This window comes from Trichomycterus rosablanca, chromosome 13 (genome assembly GCF_030014385.1).
Source record: "Trichomycterus rosablanca isolate fTriRos1 chromosome 13, fTriRos1.hap1, whole genome shotgun sequence".
Classification (NCBI taxonomy): Eukaryota; Metazoa; Chordata; class Actinopteri; order Siluriformes; family Trichomycteridae; genus Trichomycterus; species Trichomycterus rosablanca.
Window position 1 is genome coordinate 12,189,944 of NC_086000.1, and position 24,288 is coordinate 12,214,231.

The window sequence follows — 24,288 nt, forward strand, 5'->3', positions numbered from 1 at the left end:
GACCATTCAAAAAGAAAAAATCCATCATGATAGGGGGATGAATCCATGGCATGAGTGACTTGTGTGAAAGCACCATTGGTGTGGGAGCACATATTTTTAGATTTTAGAGACATTTGCTGCCATAAAAGTGATGTAGGAAAGTCCATAGCCTCATATGCATGTTCTAAAACACATACATAAAACACACTTCATAGACACATAGTGCATAGGGGTTACTGGATTTCTCTCTTATTGAAAACATATGGTGCATTAAAAAGGGAAGAATCAAACAGCAACAACATACTGTTGAGCAGTTCAAGTCTTGTAACAGTCAAGAATGGGCAAAAATCCACTTGCAAAACTGAGGCAATTAGTACCCTCAAAAAAAAGTATAATTTATAGATGTGATGTTGCGAGTGAACATGTTTCAGATGTCAAATTCTAAATTTGATCAACATAATTTTTTTTTTTTTTTAGTCAGTGAAAACATGGTAAATGTTCACTTGTCACTTAAAGATTCAAGAGAATATAGACTTTTAGATTTTTAGAAGTCTTTAGATATGAACTGTGACGCAGTGCAACTTCTCACTTCTATACTAAAACATTTTACAATAGCATGCCACCCCAGAAATAGCTATGTATTGTTAAAAAACTGTATTGTATTTGGTTTTACCATTATCACCCCAATCAGTATTCCAGGAATTGGCTGCCAACCAGAAGGGAGTGCCATTCTCGTCTCCCCAACCCAGGATTTTTATGGCATGACCTCCTACTGCAGATCCAGTGACATGCTGATATACACCTTGAGAATGTAAGAAAAGATAAAAGAACAATTTGTTAGCACTTTAAACATTGAGTGCCACACAATCTAACAAGAAGATGCTCTTAGTGTGTTTACATGCATACTAAAATCGCAAACTAAGGCTCTGGCAGTTTTTGATTATTCAAAAAGGTCATGTGCAGTGTAATTATCTTAATCTTAAGATCAGTGTACTTCAATTATCTTAATCTAATTAAAGTCAATGCTTGAAGCACACAGTGCAATTTAGGATGCCACTTTAGAATGCTACATGAAAATGTAATTCATGTTACATATTTTTGTGCAGTTTAATTTGCGTTTACCTGTTAAAAATGTTTGGATTCCTATAGAAATGCCAGAGCCCAATGAAAATCCTTTATGTCAAATTGAATAACTTCAAAACAGGTTAAGTTATTGGCTAAAATTTGGTATAGTGACAGAAAATATAAGCTGGAAATGTAACTGCAGATATGCATTCCTCATTCAAAATAGATTTTAAAAATCTGATAATTAGTAAAATACAAGTAACCAACCATTTAGTTTAGTTTACTCTTTGATTCCTAACACCATGTCTGCCCTTGGACCATGTTTATGGAAGAACAAGTTTTAGTTTTGTTATTGACATGAATTTTAGGAATGTCTTTGCTTTGCTGTCCTTTTTGCTTAAGAATAGGAAGGTGAAAATTCATTGGTGGCCAGGTCAGAGCCCTGACCTAAATCTGATAGAAAATTTTATGGATAGCCTTAAAAAAAAAGTGCATTGCTGGTCATTTGACTGAACTCGAACAATTCTGCAAAAAAGAATGAGCAAATATTCTCCAATCTAGGTGTGCAAATAGATTGATGGCTGTAATTAAGCAAAAGATGACTCTTCAAAATACTAAATCAGAGGACTCTTCCCACCCTGTTATTCTAATTTCCATTTTTTTTTTATTAATTTCCAAAACTTTTTCCTTTTTTCTCTTTACTTGAATGTTGTACAGCAAAATGTGTGAATAAAGATGGAGAGGGACATTTTTGTGAGTTTTGATTTTAGGCTGCAAGACAAAAAAAAACAACAACATTATTTTAAAGGGGTATGGATGTTTTCCATAGGCATTGTATGTGAAAATGTGCATGTGTGTTTGGTGTATGTGTATACATTGAGTGTATCTGGTTTGAGTAAATATTTGTTTGTTTGTGTTTATTGCCATTCCAGCTCAAATTAGGCTATGTACATGGCATTAGAGTTGGGTTCGAAACAAAGTTTAAGCTAAATGAAAGTTGATGTACTATATTTGGCTTTTAATCTTTAGGTAATTCAAAAAATTGATGATTTTTTGTGGGTTATTGCGTTCGAAGAGGTCTTTCATATTAGTGTCTCTGTAAAATATTTTTCTGGTATTTTTGATGGCTTGGCATTCTGTCAAAATGTTTTATTGTCAATTGTGATCCACAGTACTGGCAGTTTGGCACATCTTCTCCCAAGAGAAGGTGTCTGTGTGTCCAGGCCGAGTGCCCTATATGGCATCTCGTTAACACCGTTTGGTCGTGTCTTTTAAATGGATACTGGGTAGAGGTCCTGTCGAGTCGTGGCTTGATTTCATACAGTTTGTTGGCTGTGTTACGATTCCATTCCTCCTGCCATGTATTTTTACAAAGTAATCTGATTGTGTAGAGGGCATCAGTGGGTGGGACATAGCACCAGGTAATCTGTTTTTCTGCAGCTTTCTTTGCCAGGTTGTAGGGAGGGTATCCTGTTTTGCATATCTGGCTAGTTTGAAGATTACCTTTGGTTTTATAACTTTCCAAGGAGGTATCAGAGGACATTTGGTGGGTTTTACCAGGGTGTTAAGAGCTTCTAAAAAGGTTTTGATATGGAGTCCTAGTGGTTTGATGAGGTTTCCTTTGGTCTCATATAGGTGGTGGTATTGGTTTTTGAAGAGAGATTGGTGGGCTGGGTTTTCTTTATTCCCTTGATTTTTTTATGGCATACTGTAGGCTTATTCGTAGTCTCCGGATATGGTGATGTTTTGTACGCTCCCAGGGCCAATCTAAGACCTTGATGGTGTATGGTGTTGAGTGGTTTCAGGTAGAAAAACCTGGCTCCTTCGTAGACAGCACTACCATAGTCTAGGCGTGACCGAATTAACGCGATGTAGAGATATTTTAATAGACGGGCATCTGAGCCCCATCTTGTATTTGCTAGAATTTTGAGGATGTTCAGCATCTTCAAGCATTTGATTTTAAGTGATTGTATATGGGGAGTGAAAGAGTTTATTGTCCAGTAATAGTCCCAAGAATCTGACAGTTCTACCTTTATGGCTTCTCCGTCTAGGGTTAGTAGGGGATCTGGATGCAAGGATCTTAGTTGACAGAAGTGGTTGCAGACGGTTTTGGTTTTAGATAATTGGAACCCATTTTGGGATGTCCATTTTTGCAGTCGATTTACAGTGGTGTTCAAAAAAATAGTGATTTTAAAAAAGCGAATAAAGCATATATAATAACTTTTATTTCCATAAATGCAAATGCACTGAAAATACTACATTCTTAATTCTAAATCAAAACATTAACAACATTTAGCCAGTTTGTGTTAATCCTTTACAGAAAATTAAGAAAAATGAATATTAGGCTGTTCAAAAAAAATAGCAGTGCCAGCATTTTTCTTTAAAAACTCTATAAAAATATTTGTATAACATTCCACAGTTCTTCTGCAATTTTGGGTTTTGCCTCAAAAAAACATGTTTCAGATATCAGCCCACAAGTTCTCTATGGGACAGAAGTCAGGGGATTAGGCTGGCCACTCAATGACCCAAAACATCTTGGTTACAGACAAACAAGATTGAGGAAATAGTCATGTTGAAACACCCGTTTTAAGGACATTTCTTCTTCGACATAGGGCAACATGATCTCCTCAAGTATTTTGATATATTCAAACTGATCCATGAACCCTCGTATGCCATAAATAGGCGTAACGCCAAGGTATGAAAAACATCCCATATTATAATTTTGTACCACCATGCTTTACTGTCTTCACAGTGTACTTTGGCTTGAATTCAGTGCTCGAGGGTCGTCTGACATACTGTCTACGGCCAATAGACCCAAAAAGGACAATTTTGCTTTCACCAGTCCACAAAATGTTGAGCCATTTCTCTTTGGACCAGTCAGTATGTTCCTTGGCAAATGTTAACCCATTCAGGACATGTCTTTTTCTTAACAACGGGACCTTGCAAGGAGTTCTTCACTTAATCATCTTCTGTACTCACTGGTAACTTCAGATGTTCCTTGATCTTTCTGGAGGTGATCTTTGGCTGAGTATTTGCCATTTTGGCTATTCTTCGATCCTTTCGAACAGAAGTTCCACACTTCCTTCTGCGTCTTTCAGGTTTTGGTTGTCACTTCAAGGCATTTGGGATTATTTTAGCTGAGCAGCCTATAATTTGCTGCACTTTTCTGTATGTTTTTTCCCCTCTACAATCAACTTTTTAATCAAAGGACACTGTTCATCAGAACAATGTCTGGAACAACCCATTTTACCCAGTATTTCAAAAGAAATTGTGCTATGACCAACCTGTGCAACATTTGCCACCCTACTACCTTAAATAAGGGCCAAAATTGACAGCCGTTCTTCTGCAGAATGAATGACTTCACCAATTGAACTCCTCACTGCTATTATTTTGAACAAGCCCCTTTCAATCAATGCTTCGATTACTCAGAATGAGTATGCATGTCCTAATTGTTGGGTTTGTTTTGTATTCATTACTCTACCACACTTTCAAGTAAATTTTTTGCTATGTAGAAATAGCATTTCTACTAAAAACAGTGATTTATCAGGTTAATTGTGTTGGACTGCTATTTTAACACCACTGTATTGCGAGTTGAAGTGTGCGCTCGATTTGTGGCATATGGCGTCCTTTACTACAGATGCACCAAATCATCCACATATAGACAAGCCATGATGCTGGGGGGTGTGTTGAATAATGTTATTAATCTTGATATTAAAGAGTGTTACAGACAGGATGCTGCCTTGTGGGACTCCTTGTTCTTAAGTGTACAGATCAGAGAGGGTGTTATTGACTAACTCTAAATTTCCTGTTTGTTAAGTAGTTTGATATAAAAATTGGTAACTCTTATCCTGTTGAAGGCCGAGGAATAATTGGCTGTTGAAACTGATTGAAATTTTTCAGCAAGTGCAATGGCTATTTCTTTCTCAGTGGTTAACAAGTGTCCCTTGTTGTCCCTTGCAATATGCTATTGGGTTTAGTGTAGTGGATAGTCTTCATAGCTCAGAAAAGTTTGCTTTGAATCCTCTGCAGTTCCATTGGATTATGATGTGTTTCATCAAGTGGGTAGTATTAGAGGTTTCTGTCTTTGTCTTTTGAGGATGGACTTTGGGATTTGGTTCTTGGTGTTTCAGCCATCTCTATGTCCTTCAGGTCGTCATCTTTGGCTTTATTCTTTTCTCGACTTGGCTTTGTTTCTATGTCTGGTTTCCTTTTTGGCTTGTTCCTAAGTTCTGTTTCTGTTGACTGTTTCCTGGTTAATTGTTTTGGGTTTGACGGTAATTTCCTTATGGAAGTTTGTGTGTTGTGGTTTTTCTTCTCTCACCCAGGTGATGTTGGTTTGACAGTCTCTGCTAATCATTGCTTTTGTTTTAACTATCTCAGCAAAGGATCTTTCAAATTTAAAGCCTGGAATGCTTTTGATAGCTTTCCTTGCTTCTGGGTAGCGTAATTTCTGTGAGTGTCTGATTTTTGAATTTCTTTTTCTTTACTCTAGATAGGGCAGTCTTTAGAAGCAGTGTCATGGTTTCCAGAAGAGTTTGCACATTTTGGAGGGTTTTGGCAACCTGGGCGGTGCTCCTCTTCACCACAGTTGCAGCAGATGGCATCCCTCTTACAAACCGTGGATCCATGGTCATATTTCTGACATTTGTAACATCTAAGTGGATTTGGTATGTACATGGTAACGATTTCTATTTTTTCAGGGGGATGTGGTCGATTGAAGGTGAGAATGTAGGTGTTTGTTTTAATAGTCCTCTCTTGGCGTTTTATAATAATATGTTTTACATTGGTGACCCCCGGTTAGATAGTTCCATTTGCATTTCTGTTTCTTCCATGTCTTCCAACTCTTTGGTGCGGATTACCCCTTTGCTACTGTTTAGGAAAGGGTGCGGTTGGGATTTCATCCGTATTCCAACAAACTCAGTTGCATGCAGCAGGTTGTCAGCTTGGAATTTTTTAATGCATTCAACTAAAATCTGTCCAGATCTTAGTTTTTTGGTGTTCCTTACTGTCCCAGCTATTCCCATGATGGCCTTGTGTATTGCAAAAGGTGACAGCTTGGTCAGGGGCATTTCTGGTAACAAAGATTCCAGAAGTACAAAGCGTTTAGAGGTTTAGACAGTTCTCTGAGTAACCATAAGTCTGTTCTGTGTCCAGTAATTTTCGTTTGGTAGTTAGTTTATCCATGTTTGTAATCATAAGGATTCATCAACCCTGCTCCCCACCCACCTTGGAGCCCAACAAGGGGGTGCACAGAGCCATGGACATCCTCTGGTTGTGCACCAGGGCTACAGGGATGATATACGCGAGCAGCTACGAGATGTTAAAATTGCTACTCACTTGACCCTTCTGGGGTTCATGGGAGTCCTGAGAGACTCAGACCAAGAAACCCCAGGACATGTCTTGACAAGCCGATTGATTGAAGCGGGTCTCTCCAACCTCCCGTCTATGTGAATTCAGGGCCAAAGTGCTGTGTTGGGCGCATGGAAGCCTCAGCTGCCATTGCCCTCAAGCACCAGGATCCCTTCCTCTACAGACACGTGTCACACCCTACGGCAAACGGGGTGCCCCATTTGTTCACCTCATACGAACAGCAAGGGGGTGCTGAGAACCTATTCTATTCCGGAATTCTCACGGTGGGGAGGGGGTTGTTCTGCCTTTACTGTATCAGTGTGTTTACTGTTTTAGATATCCTATTGTTGTAAAAGGGAGGATTAATCTTGGCTCTTCTCTGGCTGTACCTGCTACCAAGAAACAGGACACTCTCCGAGAGGGCCGGTTGAGTAAATATACAGGCAAATCGGGATAGTATTATTTATGTTGCTGGTGTGCATCTGTGCATGTAGTGTGTGCTAGTTATGTGTGTATAAGTGCGTTAGACCAGGTTTACAGGTTCCTTTTCACTGTTATCCCTTTTCTACCGACGCGGCACGGAGCCCGTTCCGGTTCCCGAACTTGATTTTGAACCGGTTCAGCGTGTTTCCACCGGAAAAAAGAGGTTCCAGACAGTGAACTAGCGGGCCAATCTGGCACCACAGAATACTTGGTTTTTCAGCCCGAACCGTGACGTCCGTCAGTGGGCGTGTCATGTTGTACAGCATAGCGCGTTAGCAACAATGGCGTCAGCTGGTGTTTCATATGGAGCTTAATGCTGCATTTTTTATCTTTTAAACTTCACCTGATTACATTTTGCGGCAAGCTGATGTTTTCAAAGCGCCTTTAAAAAGGTGAATTGTGTGATATTACGAGATAAAAGTGACCCGGACAGAACGAAACACGCTTAACGTGAAAAAAAAGCATGAAGCTTTTTCAACTCTCCGAGCTGCATAAACACACGTGAAGTAAATCCAGCTAAACACAGATACATGTTGTATTTTAGAGTGGATTTGATGTTTATTTCACAGAGATTAATGTTCATGTTGTGGAACTTCAGTGATGTTTCACCGCTCAAGTCGAGTGCTGAGCAAATCGGTTATTTGCACCGAGAGTCGCAGTGAAAGCGAAGCGCAAAACGCTTCTCACGTCAATAAACTAAAGAAAACAAGAACTGAGACAAACACGTCACACGTCTTCTTATCACCGATAGTTAGATCGCTGCTTTTTACATAGAAACAAACATCTGTAACAGCAACACATGCTCGCACATAATCCACACACTCCACCATGTTATTATTACTGCTCTTAACTCTTAGTATGTAACGCCCACTGTTGATGACGCTGCTTGGTTCTTAAAAACTGGTGGAAACGCGTGTCGGTTCTCTACAGAACACCAAGGTTCAGAGAAACCCGAACAGAACCGGTTCAAGAATGTATGAAATAAATATCTAATAGGAACCATATGGGGCATTCTGTTTCTGTAAAGAAGAAATTAAGTGAAGACTACTGTACTTCATTTTTACTGATTATCAACACCTCACACAAAGTTAAACCCTGCTTAAATGTATGTTCTTTTCACTTTGCAACACTGAGTCACTATGCTTTACATCACCCTACATTACCATAACTAATCTACTGTATTTTGTCATGTCTCACCTCTATTTAAGCAAGTATCAACAGCTTAAATATTAGTAGTACACAACATCCAGCTTTTTATTGACAAGTATACAGTCAATCAGGGTGGTGTACAAGTCTGGTCACTATGTTGGTTCATTCAATGACATGGTATTAGGCTAAACAGGTCTGCTGGACTAATCAGTTTGCCCCATCATTAGCTTTGTATTGTGTTGGCAATAAAAAAGGAAATCGAAATATTGAATAATGTAAATACTGCAAGTGGTTAAGAGAAGGATTTTGCTTACCAGACTTGTACATGAGAAAATCTTCATACACGGTGAAGGCACCCTCTACCGGACCATTCTTGTAGAGCTCCTGCATGATCTGCTTCTCATCAGAGGGAACACTATATGATTGTTTTCCTATAACAACAAATGTACACACTCATCAGAAAAAGAGGTGTATGTCTCTTTTATTGACACCTAAATAATGATGAATAAAGGTGAAAAAAAATGAGCACATACTTTCAACTTTGTCACTAAAAGTGTTACTATGTGTTACTAATTAATTGCACAATACTGATCATTGGGGAGTGTGACTACCTCTGTATAAGCACAACTTTTGGCAGTTTGGTGTTCTGGAGCACCAAGGTGTTTGCCTATCAGCCCAAGAATAAAGAAAATTTGCCATAACTTACTTAAAATTGACAGAGGGTCTATTTTCTGCGGTCCAGAAACAAATGTTTATTAACTCAACAAATTTACATCTAGATTTAATTACAAAAGGAGAGACAAAATGAAAAATAAAAATTAGGAATCATTAGGATACACTGGTTTGGTGCACTTGGTCATTTACTTGATTGCTGTCAGTGTTAATTTTGACAGCAAATTTTGATTTAGTTTTAGTCATAGTCTTTTGACTAAAATGTAATTTAGTTTTAGTCATCTGAATTGTTTTAGTTTTAGTCTAGTTTTAGTCGACTAATTATCATAAGAATATAGTCGACTAAATCTACAGTCGATTCAGTCGACTAAAATACATATTTGTTTGTTTATTAGGATTTTAATGTCATGTTTTTACACATTGGTTACATTCATGACAGGAACGGTAGTTATTCATTACACAAGTTTATATCGAACACAGTCATGGACAAATTTAGTATCTTCAATTCACCTCACTTGCACGTCTTTGGACTGTGGGAGGAAACCGGAGCACCCGGAGGAAACTCACGCAGACACGGGGAGAACATGCAAACTCCACACAGAAAGGACCCGGACCGCTCCACCTGGGGTTCGAACCCAGGACCTTCTTGCTGTGAGGCGACAGTGCTACCCACTTAGCCACCGTGCCGCCCTAAAATAAATATAAAGGGTGTAAAATGTAAATGCTTTTTTATTACTTCCCTTAAATTATTTAAGTCATTATATACACTTACACAAAATGAAACATTTTTAACCAGTTATGGAATATTATTAATGTTTGAATGTGCAATACACACAAAAACAGATTTAACTTATTTCAAACATCTTTAATTACCTGACCTTGCTTATTGAGCATAACAATAACAAAATATTAATGACCAGTAGGCCTGCTCTGCCTGAAACATATATGCATTGTTTATAACAAATTGCATATTACATTCTTTATAAAACTGGGTACCATAAAACAGCTGTGACATTATGTTGCCATTATACTGCCAGCAGTGCCAGATGTTTCAGATGTGTTGTGCTTTTACCCTAGATCGCCCCACATAGTTTACACATCGTCCTGTTTTCCACGACGTCAAATGAGAAATGTGTCCATATATCGGCTCTCCTCTTTCTCCCTGTTGACATCGTGGAGTTAACCTACAGGGGTTGGACAAAATAACTGAAACACCTGGTTTTAGACCACAATAATTTATTAGTATGGTGTAGGGCCTCCTTTTGCGGCCAATACAGCATCAATTCGTCTTGGAAATGACATATACAAGTCCTGCACAGTGGTCAGAGGGATTTTAAGCCATTCTTCTTGCAGGATAGTGGCCAGGTCACTACGTGATGCTGGTGGAGGAAAACGTTTCCTGACTCGCTTCTCCAAAACACCCCAAAGTGGCTCAATAATATTTAGATCTGGTGACTGTGCAGGCCATGGGAGATGTTCAACTTCACTTTCATGTTCATCAAACCAATCTTTCACCAGTCTTGCTGTGTGTATTGGTGCATTGTCATCCTGATACACGGCACCGCCATTGGATGCACATGGTCCTCCAGAATGTTTCGGTAGTCCTTGGCAGTGACGCGCCCATCTAGCACAAGTATTGGGCCAAGGGAATGCTATGATATGGCAGCCCAAACCATCACTGATCCACCCCCATGCTTCACTCTGGGCATGCAACAGTCTGGGTGGTACACTTCTTTGGGGCTTCTCCACACCGTAACTCTCCCGGATGTGGGGAAAACAGTAAAGGTGGACTCATCAGAGAACAATACATGTTTCACATTGTCCACAGCCCAAGATTTGCGCTCCTTGCACCATTGAAACCGACGTTTGGCATTGGCACGAGTGACCAAAGGTTTGGCTATAGCAGCCCGGCCGTGTATATTGACCCTGTGGAGCTCCCGACGGACAGTTCTGGTGGAAACAGGAGAGTTGAGGTGCACATTTAATTCTGCCGTGATTTTATGTTTTTTGGATACAATCCGGGTTAGCACCCGAACATCCCTTTCAGACAGCTTCCTCTTGCGTCCACAGTTAATCCTGTTGGATGTGGTTTGTCCTTCTTGGTGGTATGCTGACATTACCCTGGATACCGTGGCTCTTGATACATCACAAAGACTTGCTGTCTTGGTCACAGATGCGCCAGCAAGACGTGCACCAACAATTTGTCCTCTTTTGAACTCTGGTATGTCACCCATAATGTTGTGTGCATTGCAATATTTTGAGCAAAACTGTGCTCTTACCCTGCTAATTGAACCTTCACACTCTGCTCTTACTGGTGCAATGTGCAATTACACTACAATGACAGGTGTTTCAGTTATTTTGTCCAACCCCTGTAGTTCCATGAGTAAAGAAAGTTCACAGGCTAGTCTGGTCTTCCTGGGTTTAGATCAAATCTGTGCGAGTGTGCTCTTAACGCGGTACTGCAAAAGATTAGTACTGATTGGATGGCTAATCGGCTTGTCCCGCCCCTCCACATACGCTAAAGTAGTTATGATTGGATCTCTTTCTAACTTGTTCCTACCTTCCACAAAACTAAATCAGTTCTGATTGGATGTCGTCCCTGCCAAGCATTTTCGTCTCGTTTTTATTCGTTGACGAAAGTGTCGATTCATTTCGTCATAGTTTTTATCTTTTTTTGTAGTTTTTATTTAGTCATCGTCTCGTTTTGTCATGAAAAAAAGGTTCGTTGACGAAAACTATGACGAAAATCATTCGTCAACGAAATTAACACTGATTGCTGTTATATAATAATGCAAAGAATGACTTCCACAACATGGCAACTCACACTTTTATGGGTTCTCAATCATATTTAAAAGCTGTCTGACGTTTCAGGTTAAATGTTTTTATAGTCTTATTTTGTAAGTTAACTGGCAAACATTCAAGTAAAATGTAGCTGTTACAGGTTAGTACAGAGGTGCCTTACCTTTGAACAGTAAGCAACATTTAAAAAAGTTGGGACACTTGGGAAAAAGTGCAATTAAAAAGCAAATGAGAGGGTTGCAGATTTAAGCCCTACCACCACTAAACTGCCACTGTTCGGCCCCTGAGCAAGGCCTTTAAGCCTCAGTTGCTTGCCTTGTGTTCAGTCACAATTGTAAGTCGATTTGAACTGATTTACTTCAAAACATTTTTTTTCTCTAGTAGTTTGTTTTATTCACTTCCTGTATCTATTACCATTAAAACACTTCAGGGAAACTCATTCACAAATTACCGTTCCACCTGCAAAATATCCAGACTCTTAATATGACAATCAGCATTTTCCTTAAAGCAGTACACAACACTTTGGATATGAATGAGCTTACCAAAATGCTTGTCATCTTTGTAGGAGAGACTATACCCAGGTTCACATCGTTTCTCACACCTGGGAGTGTCGCCACCCTCTCCTGTGCAAGAGGGACGGGTGCCATTTACATGATGCTCACAGGGTTCAATGGAGTATGGCCGACAACCTAAAGAATACATCATAGCCCTGTTTAACCAGCTGCAACAAACATTTAAGCAATTGGAGGAATTTTTTTTTACCTATATGAGAATTGTAGAGTCCACCTGACACCAGACCTTCATTAGTCCAGAAGTCCCAGGCAGCAGAAGGGTATCCACCATTGCATCTATATAGTGAGAAAGCAAATTATAGTACTGAGAGAAATTATTTCCCTTCTCACAACTTTTGTCATCTTGTACCCTGCCTCCCCCTTCTTGTTTCCTGTATTACTGGTATTACTGGTGGTAACTGTTAGCCTCTTTGAAAAAGGGAAGATTTTAATGCATTCTGTTACTGGTGGTAACAGTTAGCCTCTTTATAAAAAAGGAAAGATTTTAATGCATTGCATAGCTGACTGGAACTGGAATGTTCTCTAAAAGGAGGGATGTTTGTTACTGTTAGAGTAATGTGTTTGTTAGTATTAGAAAAATCTGTGTGTTACTGTTGAAGAAATCTGTTTGGTTTGTTACTGTTAAAAGTGCTCGTAATTACTACCTTCTTCAAAAAGAGTGAAATCTCTTTGTTACTGATTATAGTGCTTTTGTTCTGCTAAAATCTCAGTCAAGTAGGGGACGTTTTGGTTTTGGTTTTTTCCCGTTTCCACACCATGTCTAGTAAAGGTCAAATTGCCCAGAATCTTGGTAAAGACTTCTGGAAGCCTATCAATTATAAAAGTAGCACCTTAGTTAAGGGAGGGACTGAAATGCCTGAGTGGACCAATTTAGAAAAGCTAATCAATGACATAGTAAAGAAACAAAAGAGAAGTCAGTACTTTTCATCCAAAGGTTTCTCTGTTGATAAAGTATGGACTCTTGCTGGGTGTAAAACAGCTTTAGACTATGGCATAACTCAGTCAAGGAATGTCTTTTTGTTAATAAGCAATACTGGAAATACAAGTTGAAATATATGGATGACAAGTTAAAAGAAGCTGAGGAAAAGACTGCAGAGCTAATCAATGAGTATAAAAAGCATAAAACAGCTGCTATAAATGCCCAGAGAACATGTGAGAAACTTCAGCGCTCACCATTAGCATGTTGCTGCTCGACATCTATATGTATATCTAAACCAAAACACCAGTGCCGCCTCCCACCTGTAGCCCCCCTGCCAGGTCAGCCATGCTACAGAGGATGAAAATCCTCCAGCATCAAATATGCTATATCCATTGTAAAAGCTATATTGCACTAATTGTAATTTTTTATGTTTATTGCGTTAAATATTTTCTGTTTGGTTAAAGAACACTTATTTGGAGTGGAGACTTAGTATTTCAACTATTGATTATTTCTCCTGGTGGTAATCAATGTATGCTGTGCTCCATTAGTCCTCTCTGCTTAGATTGCAGAGGGCAGAATTGTACTGACTCAGAAATATACGGAAAGAAAGAGGACATGGAGCAACAGATTTTTGACCGTAGTTTTGTTTGTTATACACCAATAGCAAACATAGTGAGTTTTTTTGTTTTTTTATAAGAAAGTTGGATTAATGTAAGAAAAAAGTTCAATAAATTCTGTTGTGGAAAATTTATGGAACTCTGTCTCGCTTTTGTTGGAAATTGGATTTACAAACATTACATGAGTCAGAAACTTCTAGTCCTTCTCAATAGCGGTCTGGACGAGAAAAGGTCTTATTCAGCCACTATGTTTAGTCAAAAATCTGCTCCAAGAAGTCACAAGAGGAAAGTGGATTTAGTCCAATATTCTGCTTCAAGAAGCCACACAAGGAAAAACTAAACTTCTTGAGAAAAAAGGGCCTGTGCTTCAGATGTTTGACACAGGGTCATTTGAGCAGCAGTTGCCAGCAACGCATCATCTGTTAAATATGCTCAAAGAAACATCCCACCAATTTGCACATTAATGTTACAAACTCTGCTCCATCTAATGTTCAAAGCGAAAATAGCAAGGAAACAATCAACACTGTTCCCCTTACAGAAGAAGCTGAAACTTGTGTCTGTATCGGGGCTGGCGAAACGGATTGTGCCCTGGCTATAGTTCCAGTCAAGGTTAAGTCCACAAGAAGTAGCCAGTCAATCGTGACGCATGCCTTTTTGGATCCGGGAAGTTCGGCTACATTCTGCACAGAGGAAATCATGCGTGAATTAAAGCTAACAGGAAGGAAAACCAACATACTTCTGCGCACTATGGGTCAAGAAAGGACAGGCACCACATACAGCATCACGGGAATAGAAGTAAGTGGCTTACAAGAAGAAAGTTTCGTGGAGCTACATCAAGTTTTATCTCAGAAGGAAATACCAGTTAAAAGGAGTAACATTCCAAGACAAAGAGATGTGGAAAAATGGCCTTATTTAAAGGAAGTGTCTTCATGAGATAGATGCAGGTATTGGCCTTTTAATAGGAACCAATGTACCTCAAGCACTGGAACCATGGAAGGTTATTAACAGCAAAGATAATGGTCCTTATGCCATTAAGACCATCTTAGGTTGGACTGTCTATGGGCCCCTGATGAAAGAAGGTCATTTAGGAAAAAAAGCCACAAAACAGCCAGAGGTATTAGTAAACAGGATATCCGTGATTAAGTTAGAGGAGCTTATACATCAGCAAATTCAACACGACTGCCCTGAAAATAAACTGACTGAAAAATTAGAAATGTCTGCAGAACATAAACAGTTCCTATCTTTTGTTTCACAGTCAGTACAGCTACTTGATGGGCACTACTGCATTGGCCTTCCTCTAAGAAAAGGTGACAGTGTTTCCAAACAATCGGTCTGTGGCTGTTCAAAGAGCAAGGAATTTGAAGCAGAAATTTCTCAAAAACAAAACATATCATGAGGATTATTCTAAGTTCATGAGGGATATGTTACAGAAAGGTCATGCTGAGAAGCTGTCAGAGGAGGATCTCACCAAGAAGCACAACAAGATTTGGTACATACCTCACCATGGGGTGCATCACCCAAAAAAGCACAAATTAAGAGTTGTGTTCGATTGTGCTGCAAGATATCAAGGAAAGTCACTGAACTGCCAGCTACTGCAAGGACCTGATTTAACAAACTCAGTGATTGGTGTCCTGTTGAGATTTAGACAGGAATGCATTGCCTTCATGGCTGACATTGAGGCTATGTTTAATCAGGTAAGAGTTCCTGTTGAAGACTCTGACTTGCTGAGATTCCTGTGGTGGCCTCAAGGGGACATCGGGCTGGAAATGCAGGAGTATCGAATGACAGTTCATTTCTTTGGGGCAACTTCCTCACCAAGCTGTGCCAGTTATGCACTACGAAACTGAGAAGTTTACTTCCGAGGTCACAAATACTGTCTTGAGGAACTTTTATGTCGACGATTGTATAAGATCAGTAGAGACTGAGCCTCGGGCAGTAGCAATGGTCAGGGACCTCAGAGCCTTATGTGCCATGGGAGGGTTCAGATTAAACAAGTGAATTTCCAACAGCCGGTTACTTGCATCCCTGCCTGATGGTCAAAGCAACTGAAATTAAGGACTTGGATCTAGAAGTGGTAAGGCTGCCTCTAGAGAGGGCACTGGAGGTCCAGTGGTGTGCAGAGTCTGATACTCAGTTCAAGGTCGTCATTCAAAACAAGCCACTCACTAAAAGAGGAGTGCTTTCCATGCTCAGTTCTGTATTACCCCTTTTCCACTGACGCGGTTCCAGTTCCGTTCCCCAAACTTGATTTTGAACCGGTTCCACATGTTTCCACCGAAAAAAAAAGAGGTTCCAGACAGCGAACTTGCGTTCTACTCTGGCACAACAGAATACTTGGTTTTTCAGCACGAACCGTGACGTCATCTGTGGGCGTGTCACAGTGTAGAGGTTTGGAGTGGACGTTTTCACATGAGACATTATAACATTTTATAAAATTTAAACCACTTTCATCTATTAAAGTTCACCTGATTAAAATTTGATCCAGTTTGCCGCTGATATTTTCAAAGCGATGAACTGTGTGATATAACGTGGTAAAAGTGACCCGGACAGTATCAACGCTTAACGTGAAAAATAAAGCCTAACGTGGAAACACTGAGATATGAATTTGGGCAGCACAGAGCACTTATACCGAGTGTAGCTCTCCTTATAACACCAGACACAGGTCGGTTCTTTAAAACGGGCGTTTATTGCTTGAAACCTTTTGCTTTGAAGTATCAATGCCTCCGTTACGCCGTGAGAACTATTGGTAAATGAAAATACATAAATACATCAATAAGATATGAAGTACATAATCATAACGGAAAGAAAACACAAATGGCACTCAGCGACATCACGCAAATTACAAACGAATTACCTCGTTGGCCACTTGTTACAAAGAGAGGTTTCTTGAGTCTTTAACAGTTCCTTAGTCCTTTTGTTACCGCCGACAACAATGACAATAATAACTTAATAATTAATAACAGTATCACAGAACAACCGACAGCATCAAACCTATATGAATAGCACACACACACACTAGTTCTGCCCCCCCTTTTCCACCAAAAAACAACAATTCACGCGAGATTTTGTCTCGTGACTAACGCATGAACGTTACACATGGAAACATATGTATTTATACTTAACAAATTATATTTACTTATTACATGAGATAATCAATAAAGAAATATTTATTAATTAACAAATCACTTACAACGAGTAATAACAGAGAGAAATTGAGTGTTTGTGTGGTACTTTTAGTACATTAAGCCACGTTACACTTTATTTAGGTGAAGCTTTTTGTGGACTCAGAACCCCGAGCTGCATAAACAACACACGTGAAGTGAATCCAGTTAAACACAGATACATGTGGAGCTTTTAGACTGGATTTGATGGTTATTTTACACAAATGGATGTTTGCGTCATGGAACTTTAATGATGTTTTATCGCTCAAGCCGAGCGCTGAGCAAATCGGCTATTTGCGCCGAGAGTCGCGGTGAAAGCGAAGCGCAAAACGCTTCTCACGTCAATGAACTAAAGAAAACAACAACTGCAACAAACACATCTACATCTTTGTATCACCAACAGCTGATAGATGCTTTTTACATAAAAACTAACATCTGTAACAACAGCACAAATGATCGCTGGTAATCTACACACTACGCCATCATGTTACTGCTTTTTACTTTCGTTGTGTAACGCCCACTGTTGATGACGCTGCTTGGTTCCCAAAAACTGGTGGAAACACGGGTCGGTTGTCTACCGGTTCAAGAACCATGGTTCTTTTGGTGGAAAAGCGCTATATGACCCACTTGGGTTCCCAACCCCAATCATCTTGCCCATGAAACATATTTTGCAGGAACTGTGCAGAGCAAAACAAGGATGGGACGAACAGCACAATTACACCATTTCACAGATGCAAGTGAAAGGGGTTATGGAGTAGTGACTTATCTTTGCTTAGTCAACAAAAAGGGTCAAGTACACTGTGTATTTCTTCTGAGGAAAGCACGAATTGTGCCACTAAAACCTATCACTATTCCCCATCTTGAACTCACTGCTGCTACAGTGGCTGCAAAAATGGACCAGCTGCTAAAGACTGAATTGGAATTGGACCTTACAGAGTCAGTGTTCTGGATGGACAACACGTCTGTGCTGAAGTACATACGTAATGAAAGTGCAAGGTTCAAGACTTTTGTGGCTAATAGAATTACTCTCCTTAGAGATCTTACTTTAGTGCACCAATGGAGATATGTGAGGACCTCTGTAAATCCAGCTGATCATGCTTCTAGAGCAGGGGTCACCAACCTTTTCGAGGCCGAGAGCTACTTCAAGGCTACTGAATAATAATAAGGGCTACTTGGTGATACAAACTTCCTGAATAACATAAAGTTGCACGGTTCACCTTTAATGATATTATTAGTGCGATTGCCAAAAGGCAAGCACACTATTGTTATTCTTATTTTCGTTTTCAATATATTATTACCATTCCGCCCGTTTTTTGTCTCCCTTTCTTCGTCCGCAATTTTCGAGATATCGACCCCGTTCCAGTGCCAAATCGTCCGGCCCATACGGGAATGGACTGCTTGTATACAGCTTTTGGATCGAACCAACACTGTGCCCACAGTGCCCGTTTAAAGGTGCCCGTTTTGCCCCATTGACTCCCATTCATTTTGAAAAAAATTTCGAGCTATCAACGCCGTTCCAACCCTTGATCGACCGGGTCATTAATTAGCACCCAAATCCAAAAAATCATCCGGATACACCCATCCGTGTGGCATTTATGCCTGTTTTTGCCCAAATTTTTGGACAAAAATCTTGACACCTTTGGCTGTCCATAAAACGTCAACGTGATGACGTAGGCGACATGTTCAGGCCGTTCTGAGAACAGAAAATGGCCGCCGACAAAAAATCTTACTTATTTTGGTCTGTAACTAAAGTATTAGTGATTTTTAAGGTGAAAACGCTGCACAGAATGAAATTATAGTGCAGTTACACTTAGCAGTGAGCGTCATATCGTTCGCGTTGCAACAGAAAAAAAGATATTTATATCCGTTAGCTCCAAGGCTAACGAATGCATTGAAATCAATGGGAATGGCTAAATGCTAAAGTAGGTACCGAAGTGTGAGCACTGTGTAAGTGCACTGTGCCTGAAAGCTGTAAATGAGACACAGCCGATCATAGATTGCGCAATACCATGGCCCCTACAGTGATAATCACATATAAATGAATGAGTACTGATTTTTAAGCAGTAGAAACGTGCAGAAATGCATTTTTTTTACAGGTTTGGCTTTTCAAACACACCCAGAGTGAACTTGTGCTCACACCACAGCTTGTGCACAGATACAGTGGCCTGTCTGGGAGAAAGTATTCACACCCCACGCACCGCACCACTTCTAAACACATGCGCACCCCCGACCTGCGCACTCCGGAAATGCACTCTGTAGTTATTATTATTATTATCAATATTCATATATATGAAGAGTGTCTGATCATATGATAATGGTAATGATTCCTCAGAATAATTATTAACAACTATTTACCATGGTAGAAAACATAAACTTCAACATGTAACAGTATTTATCTCTATTAATCTAAATCTGTCAGAGCTATCACATCTTTAATATTTTTGTAAATATATTTCTTGACCGTTTTGTACGAATGAGTACATATGTAGCATTTTGATCAAAATCACATTTTTTTTTTTTTTACAAATGATCATCACACTTATTATGGATTTACTGATCTTTATTATATTTTAATATAAAATAATTATAAAAGGATTTTTTTAAACAAGGTTTGTAGGAGGTAAGGGACATTAATTTTGTATATAAAAACAGTTTGACATTAATTCATGAAATGATACAAGATTTATTTATTTGCACAATTAAATTATTTAAAAATAAATAAAATAATTTATTTAAAAACAAGGTTTGTAGTAGGTGAGGAAGATTGATTGTTTGTATATAAAAATGCAAAAAAAAATTGAGATCTTATAGATTTATTCATCTCCATTATAAATTTGTGACTAATTTTTTAATACTTTATTGAGACTTTTTAAAGTAAAATTAATGGAAAATAAATACAAAGGTTATTTAAAAAAAAATACGGTTTGTAGTATTTAATGTGTTTGTATAAAAATAGTTTGACATTAATCCATCAATACATTACAAGACTTGAATGGATTTATTTCTCTGTAATGAGTGCAGAGTAAATGTCTCCTACGTGTTTCTGTTAGTTTGATGACGGTCCCTAACGCCTTAGCTGAAGTGAGAGCTTGATCAGCGGTTTCATTATAACCTTTCTGTAAATAATAATAATAATAACTAGAGAGTGCATTTCCGGAGAAAATGCGAGTGTGATTGCCGTGTGGCGGTTGGCGGGCGTGCGCAGGTCGGGGGTGCGCATGTGTTTAGAAGTGGTGCGGTGCGTGGGGTGTGAATACTTTCTCCCAAACAGGCCACTGTATCTGTGCACAAGCTGTGGTGTGAGCACAAGTTCACTCTGGGTGTGTTTGAAAAGCCAAACCTGTAAAAAAATGAATTTCTGCACGTTTCTACTGCTTACAAATCAGTGCTCATTCATTTATATGTGATTATCACTGCCATGGTATTGCGCAATCTATGATCGGCTGTGTCTCATTTACAGCTTTCAGGCACAGTGCACTCACACAGTGCTCACACTTCGGTACCTACTTTAGCATTAGCCATTGCCATTGATTTTAATGCATCCGTTAGCCTTGAAGCTAACGGATATAAATATCTTCTTTTCTGTTGCAACGCGAACGATATGACGCTCACTGCTAAGTGTAACTGCACTATAATTTCATTCTGTGCAGCGTTTTCACCTTAAAAATCACTAATACTTTAGTTACAGACCAAAATAAGTCAGATTTTTTGTCGGCCGCCATTTTCTGCTCTCAGAACGGACTGAAGATGCCGCCTACGTCATCACGTTGACGTTCTATGGAAAGCCAAAGGTGTCAAGATTTTTGTCCAAAAATTCGGGCAAAAAACGGGCATAAATGCCACACGGATGGGCGTATCCGGATGATTTTTTGGATTTGGGCGCTAATTAATGACCCGGTCGATCAAGGGTTGGAACGGCATTGATAGCTCGAAATTTTTTTCAAAATGAATGGGAGTCAATGGGGCAAAACGGGCCCCTTAAAACTGGCACTGTGGGCACAGTGTTGGTTCAATCCAAAAGCTGTATACAAGCAGTCCATTCCCGTATGGGCCGGACGATTTGGCACTGGAACGGGGTCGATATCTCGAAAATTGCGGACGAAGAAAGGGAGACAAAAAACGGGCGGAATGGTAATAATATATTGAAAACGAAAATAACAACTAGAGAGTGCATTTCCGGAGAAAATGCGAGTGTGATTGCCGTGTGCCGGTCGGCGTGCGTGCGCGCTTATCCGAACGCCGTATCGAAGCTGGGAGCAGCGTCGACGGGCCAGACGGCTCAGAGTCGGAACAGCGTCGACGTCCGGACGTCTCAGAAACGGGCGTGGCAGACGGGCTGCGTATGACCATGCTGTATCCAAGTCGGGGTGTCATCAGTGGGCTAAACAAATTAGAGTTGGAACGGCGTTGATATCTCGAAATATTAAAAAAGTGGGCATGGCAGGTGGGCGGGGCTGCGTATGACAATGCTGTATCCAAGTTGGGGTGTCATTAACTGGCCAGATGATTTACAGTTGGAACGGTGTTGATATCTCGAAATATAAAAAAATGGGCGTGGCAGGTGGGCGGGGCTGCGTATGACCATGCTGTATCCAAGTCGGGGTGTCATCAGTGGGCTAAACAAATTAGAGTTGGAACGGCGCTGATATCTCGAAATATTAAAAAGTGGGCGTGGCAGGCGGGCGGGGCTGTGTATGACCATGCTGTATCCAAGTCGGGGTGTCATCAGTGGGCTAAACAAATTAGAGTTGGAACGGCGCTGATATCTCGAAATATAAAAAAAGTGGGCGTGGCAGGCGGGGCTGCGTATGACCATGCTGTATCCAGGTTGGGGTGTCATTAACTGCCCGGATGATTTACAGTTGGAACGGCGTTGATATCTTGAAATTTCCAAAAAATGAATGGAAGTGAATGGGGCTGAAAACCGGGCGTGGCAGGTGGGCGTGGGTTCGAATCCCCATGCTGTATCTGAGTCGGGGTTACATCAGTGGGCTGTACAATTTAGAGTTGGAACGGCGTTGATATCTCGAACTTTCAAAAAACTGAATGGAAGTAAATGGGGCTCTTATAGGTTAAATAAAGGTTATAGAAATAACCATTAAATAACCATTCAAAAAAAATGAATGGAAGTCAATGGTATTGCGCAATCTATGATCGGCTGTGTCTCATTTACAGCTTTCATTCATAGTGCACTTACACAGTGCTCACACTTCGGTCCCTCCTTTAGCATGTAGCCATTGCCATTGATTTGAATGCATTTGTTAGCCTTGAAGCTAACGGATATAAATATCTTCTTTTCTGTTGCAACGCGAACGATATGACGCTCACTGCTAAGTGTTACTGGCTTATAATTTCATTCTGTGCAGCGTTTTCACCTTAAAAATCACTAATACTTTAGTTACAGACCAAAATAAGTCAGATTTTTTGGCGGCGGCCATTTTCTGTTCTCAGAACGGACTGAAGATGCCGCCTACGTCATCACGTTGACGTTCTGTGGAAAGCCAAAGGTGTCAAGATTTTAGTCCAAAAATTCGGGCAAATACGGGCATAAATGCCACACGGATGGGCGTATCCGGATGATTTTTTGGATTTGGGCGCTAATTAATGACCCGGTCGATCAAGGGTTGGAACGGCGTTGATAGCTCGACATTTTTTTCAAAATGAATGGGAGTCAATGGGGCAAAACGGGCACCTTAAAACGGGCACTGTGCCCACAGTGTTGGTTCGATCCAAAAGCTGTATACAAGCAGTCCATTCCCGTATGGGCCGGATGATTTGGCACTGGAACGGGGTCGATATCTCGAAAATTGCGGACGAAGAAAGGGAGACAAAAAACGGGCGGAATGGCAATAATATATTGAAAACGAAAATAACAATAACAATAGTGTGCTTGCATTCTGCAATCACACTAATAACTAGAGATGTGCATTTCCGGAGAAAATGCGAGTGTGATTGCCGTGTGCCGGTCGGGCGGGCGTGCGTATCCCAATACTTTATCCAACTCGGGGTGTCGTCAGTGGGCTTTACGATTTAGAGTTGAAAGGGCGTTGATATCTCGAACTTTCAAAAAATGAATGGAAGTGAATGGGACCAAAAACCGGGCGTGGCAGGTGGGCGTGGGTTCGAATCCCCATGCTGTATCTGAGTCGGGGTTACATCAGTGGGCTTTACGATATAGAGTTGGAACGGCGTTGATATCTCGAACTTTCAAAAAATGAATGGAAGTGAATGGGACCAAAAACCGGGCGTGGCAGGTGGGTGTGGGTTCGAATCCCCATGCTGTACCTGAGTCGGGGTTACATCAGTGAGCTTTACGATTTAGAGTTGGAACGGCGTTGATATCTCGAACTTTCAAAAAATGAATGGAAGTGAATGGGGACAAAAACCGGGCGTGGCAGGTGGGCGTGGGTTTGAATCCCCATGCTGTATCTGAGTCGGGGTTACATCAGTGAGCTTTATGATTTAGAGTTGGAACGGCGTTGATATCTCGAACTTTCAAAAAATGAATGGAAGTGAATGGGGACAAAAACCGGGCGTGGCAGGTGGGTGTGGGTTCGAATCCCCATGCTGTATCTGAGTCGGGGTTACATCAGTGAGCTTTACGATATAGAGTTGGAACGGTGTTGATATCTCGAACTTTCAAAAAATGAATGGAAGTGAATGGGGCTCTTATAGGTAAAATAAAGGTTGTAGAAATAACCATTAAACAACCATTAAAAAAAATGAATGGAAGTCAATGGGACAAAAATCGGTAGAAAAGCGGGCGTGGTGGGTGAATGGGCGGGCGGATCGAAAACCTTTCTTCAAGAATTGACGTCAATAACGGGCCGGACGATTTAGAGTTGGAACGGCGTCGATATCTCAAAATTTTTCGAAAACGAATGGAAGTCTATGGGAAAAATTCTTCGGAAAAACGGGCGTGGCTGGCGAATGGGCGGGCGGATCGAAAACCTGTATACAAGCCGTCCATTCCCGTATGGGCCGGACGATTTGGCGCTGGAACGGGGTCGATATCTCGAAAACTGCGGAAGAAGAAGCACGGACAAAAACGTGCGGAATAATAATAATAAGAAAAACTAGAGAGTGCATTTCCGGAGAAAATGCGAGTGTGATTGCCGTGTGCCGGTCGGCGGGCGTGCGCAGGTCGGGGGCGCGCATGCGTTTAGAAGTGGTGCGGTGCGTGGGGTGTGAATACTTTCTCCCAGACAGGCCACTGTATCTGTGCACAAGCTGTGGTGTGAGCACAAGTTCACTCTGGGTGTGTTTGAAAAGCCAAACCTGTAAAAAAATGCATTTCTGCACGTTTGTACTGCTTACAAATCAGTACTCATTCATTTACATGTGATTATCACTGCAGGGGCCATGGTATTGCGCAATCTATGATCGGCTGTGTCTCATTTACAGATTTCAGGCATAGTGCACTCAGACTTCGGTCCCTCTTTTAGCATTTAGCAATTCCCATTGATTTCAATGCATCCGTTAGCCTTGAAGCTAACGGATATAAATATCTTTGTTTCTGTTGC

At 40.5% G+C, this 24,288-nt stretch overlaps 1 protein-coding gene across 1 annotated transcript in view; it reads right to left on the reverse strand.

Annotated features, from left to right (window-relative positions):
• ctsba (cathepsin Ba) overlaps positions 1-24,288 on the reverse strand; it is an 81,246-nt gene that overhangs the window by 5,438 nt on the left and 51,520 nt on the right. The window contains exons 6-9 of the mRNA XM_063007091.1: positions 12,259-12,344; positions 12,039-12,185; positions 8,340-8,456; positions 653-781 (exon numbers count right to left, since the gene is read on the reverse strand). Coding sequence (XP_062863161.1) covers positions 653-781; positions 8,340-8,456; positions 12,039-12,185; positions 12,259-12,344 — 479 coding nt within the window. The remainder of the gene's footprint in view (positions 1-652; positions 782-8,339; positions 8,457-12,038; positions 12,186-12,258; positions 12,345-24,288) is intronic.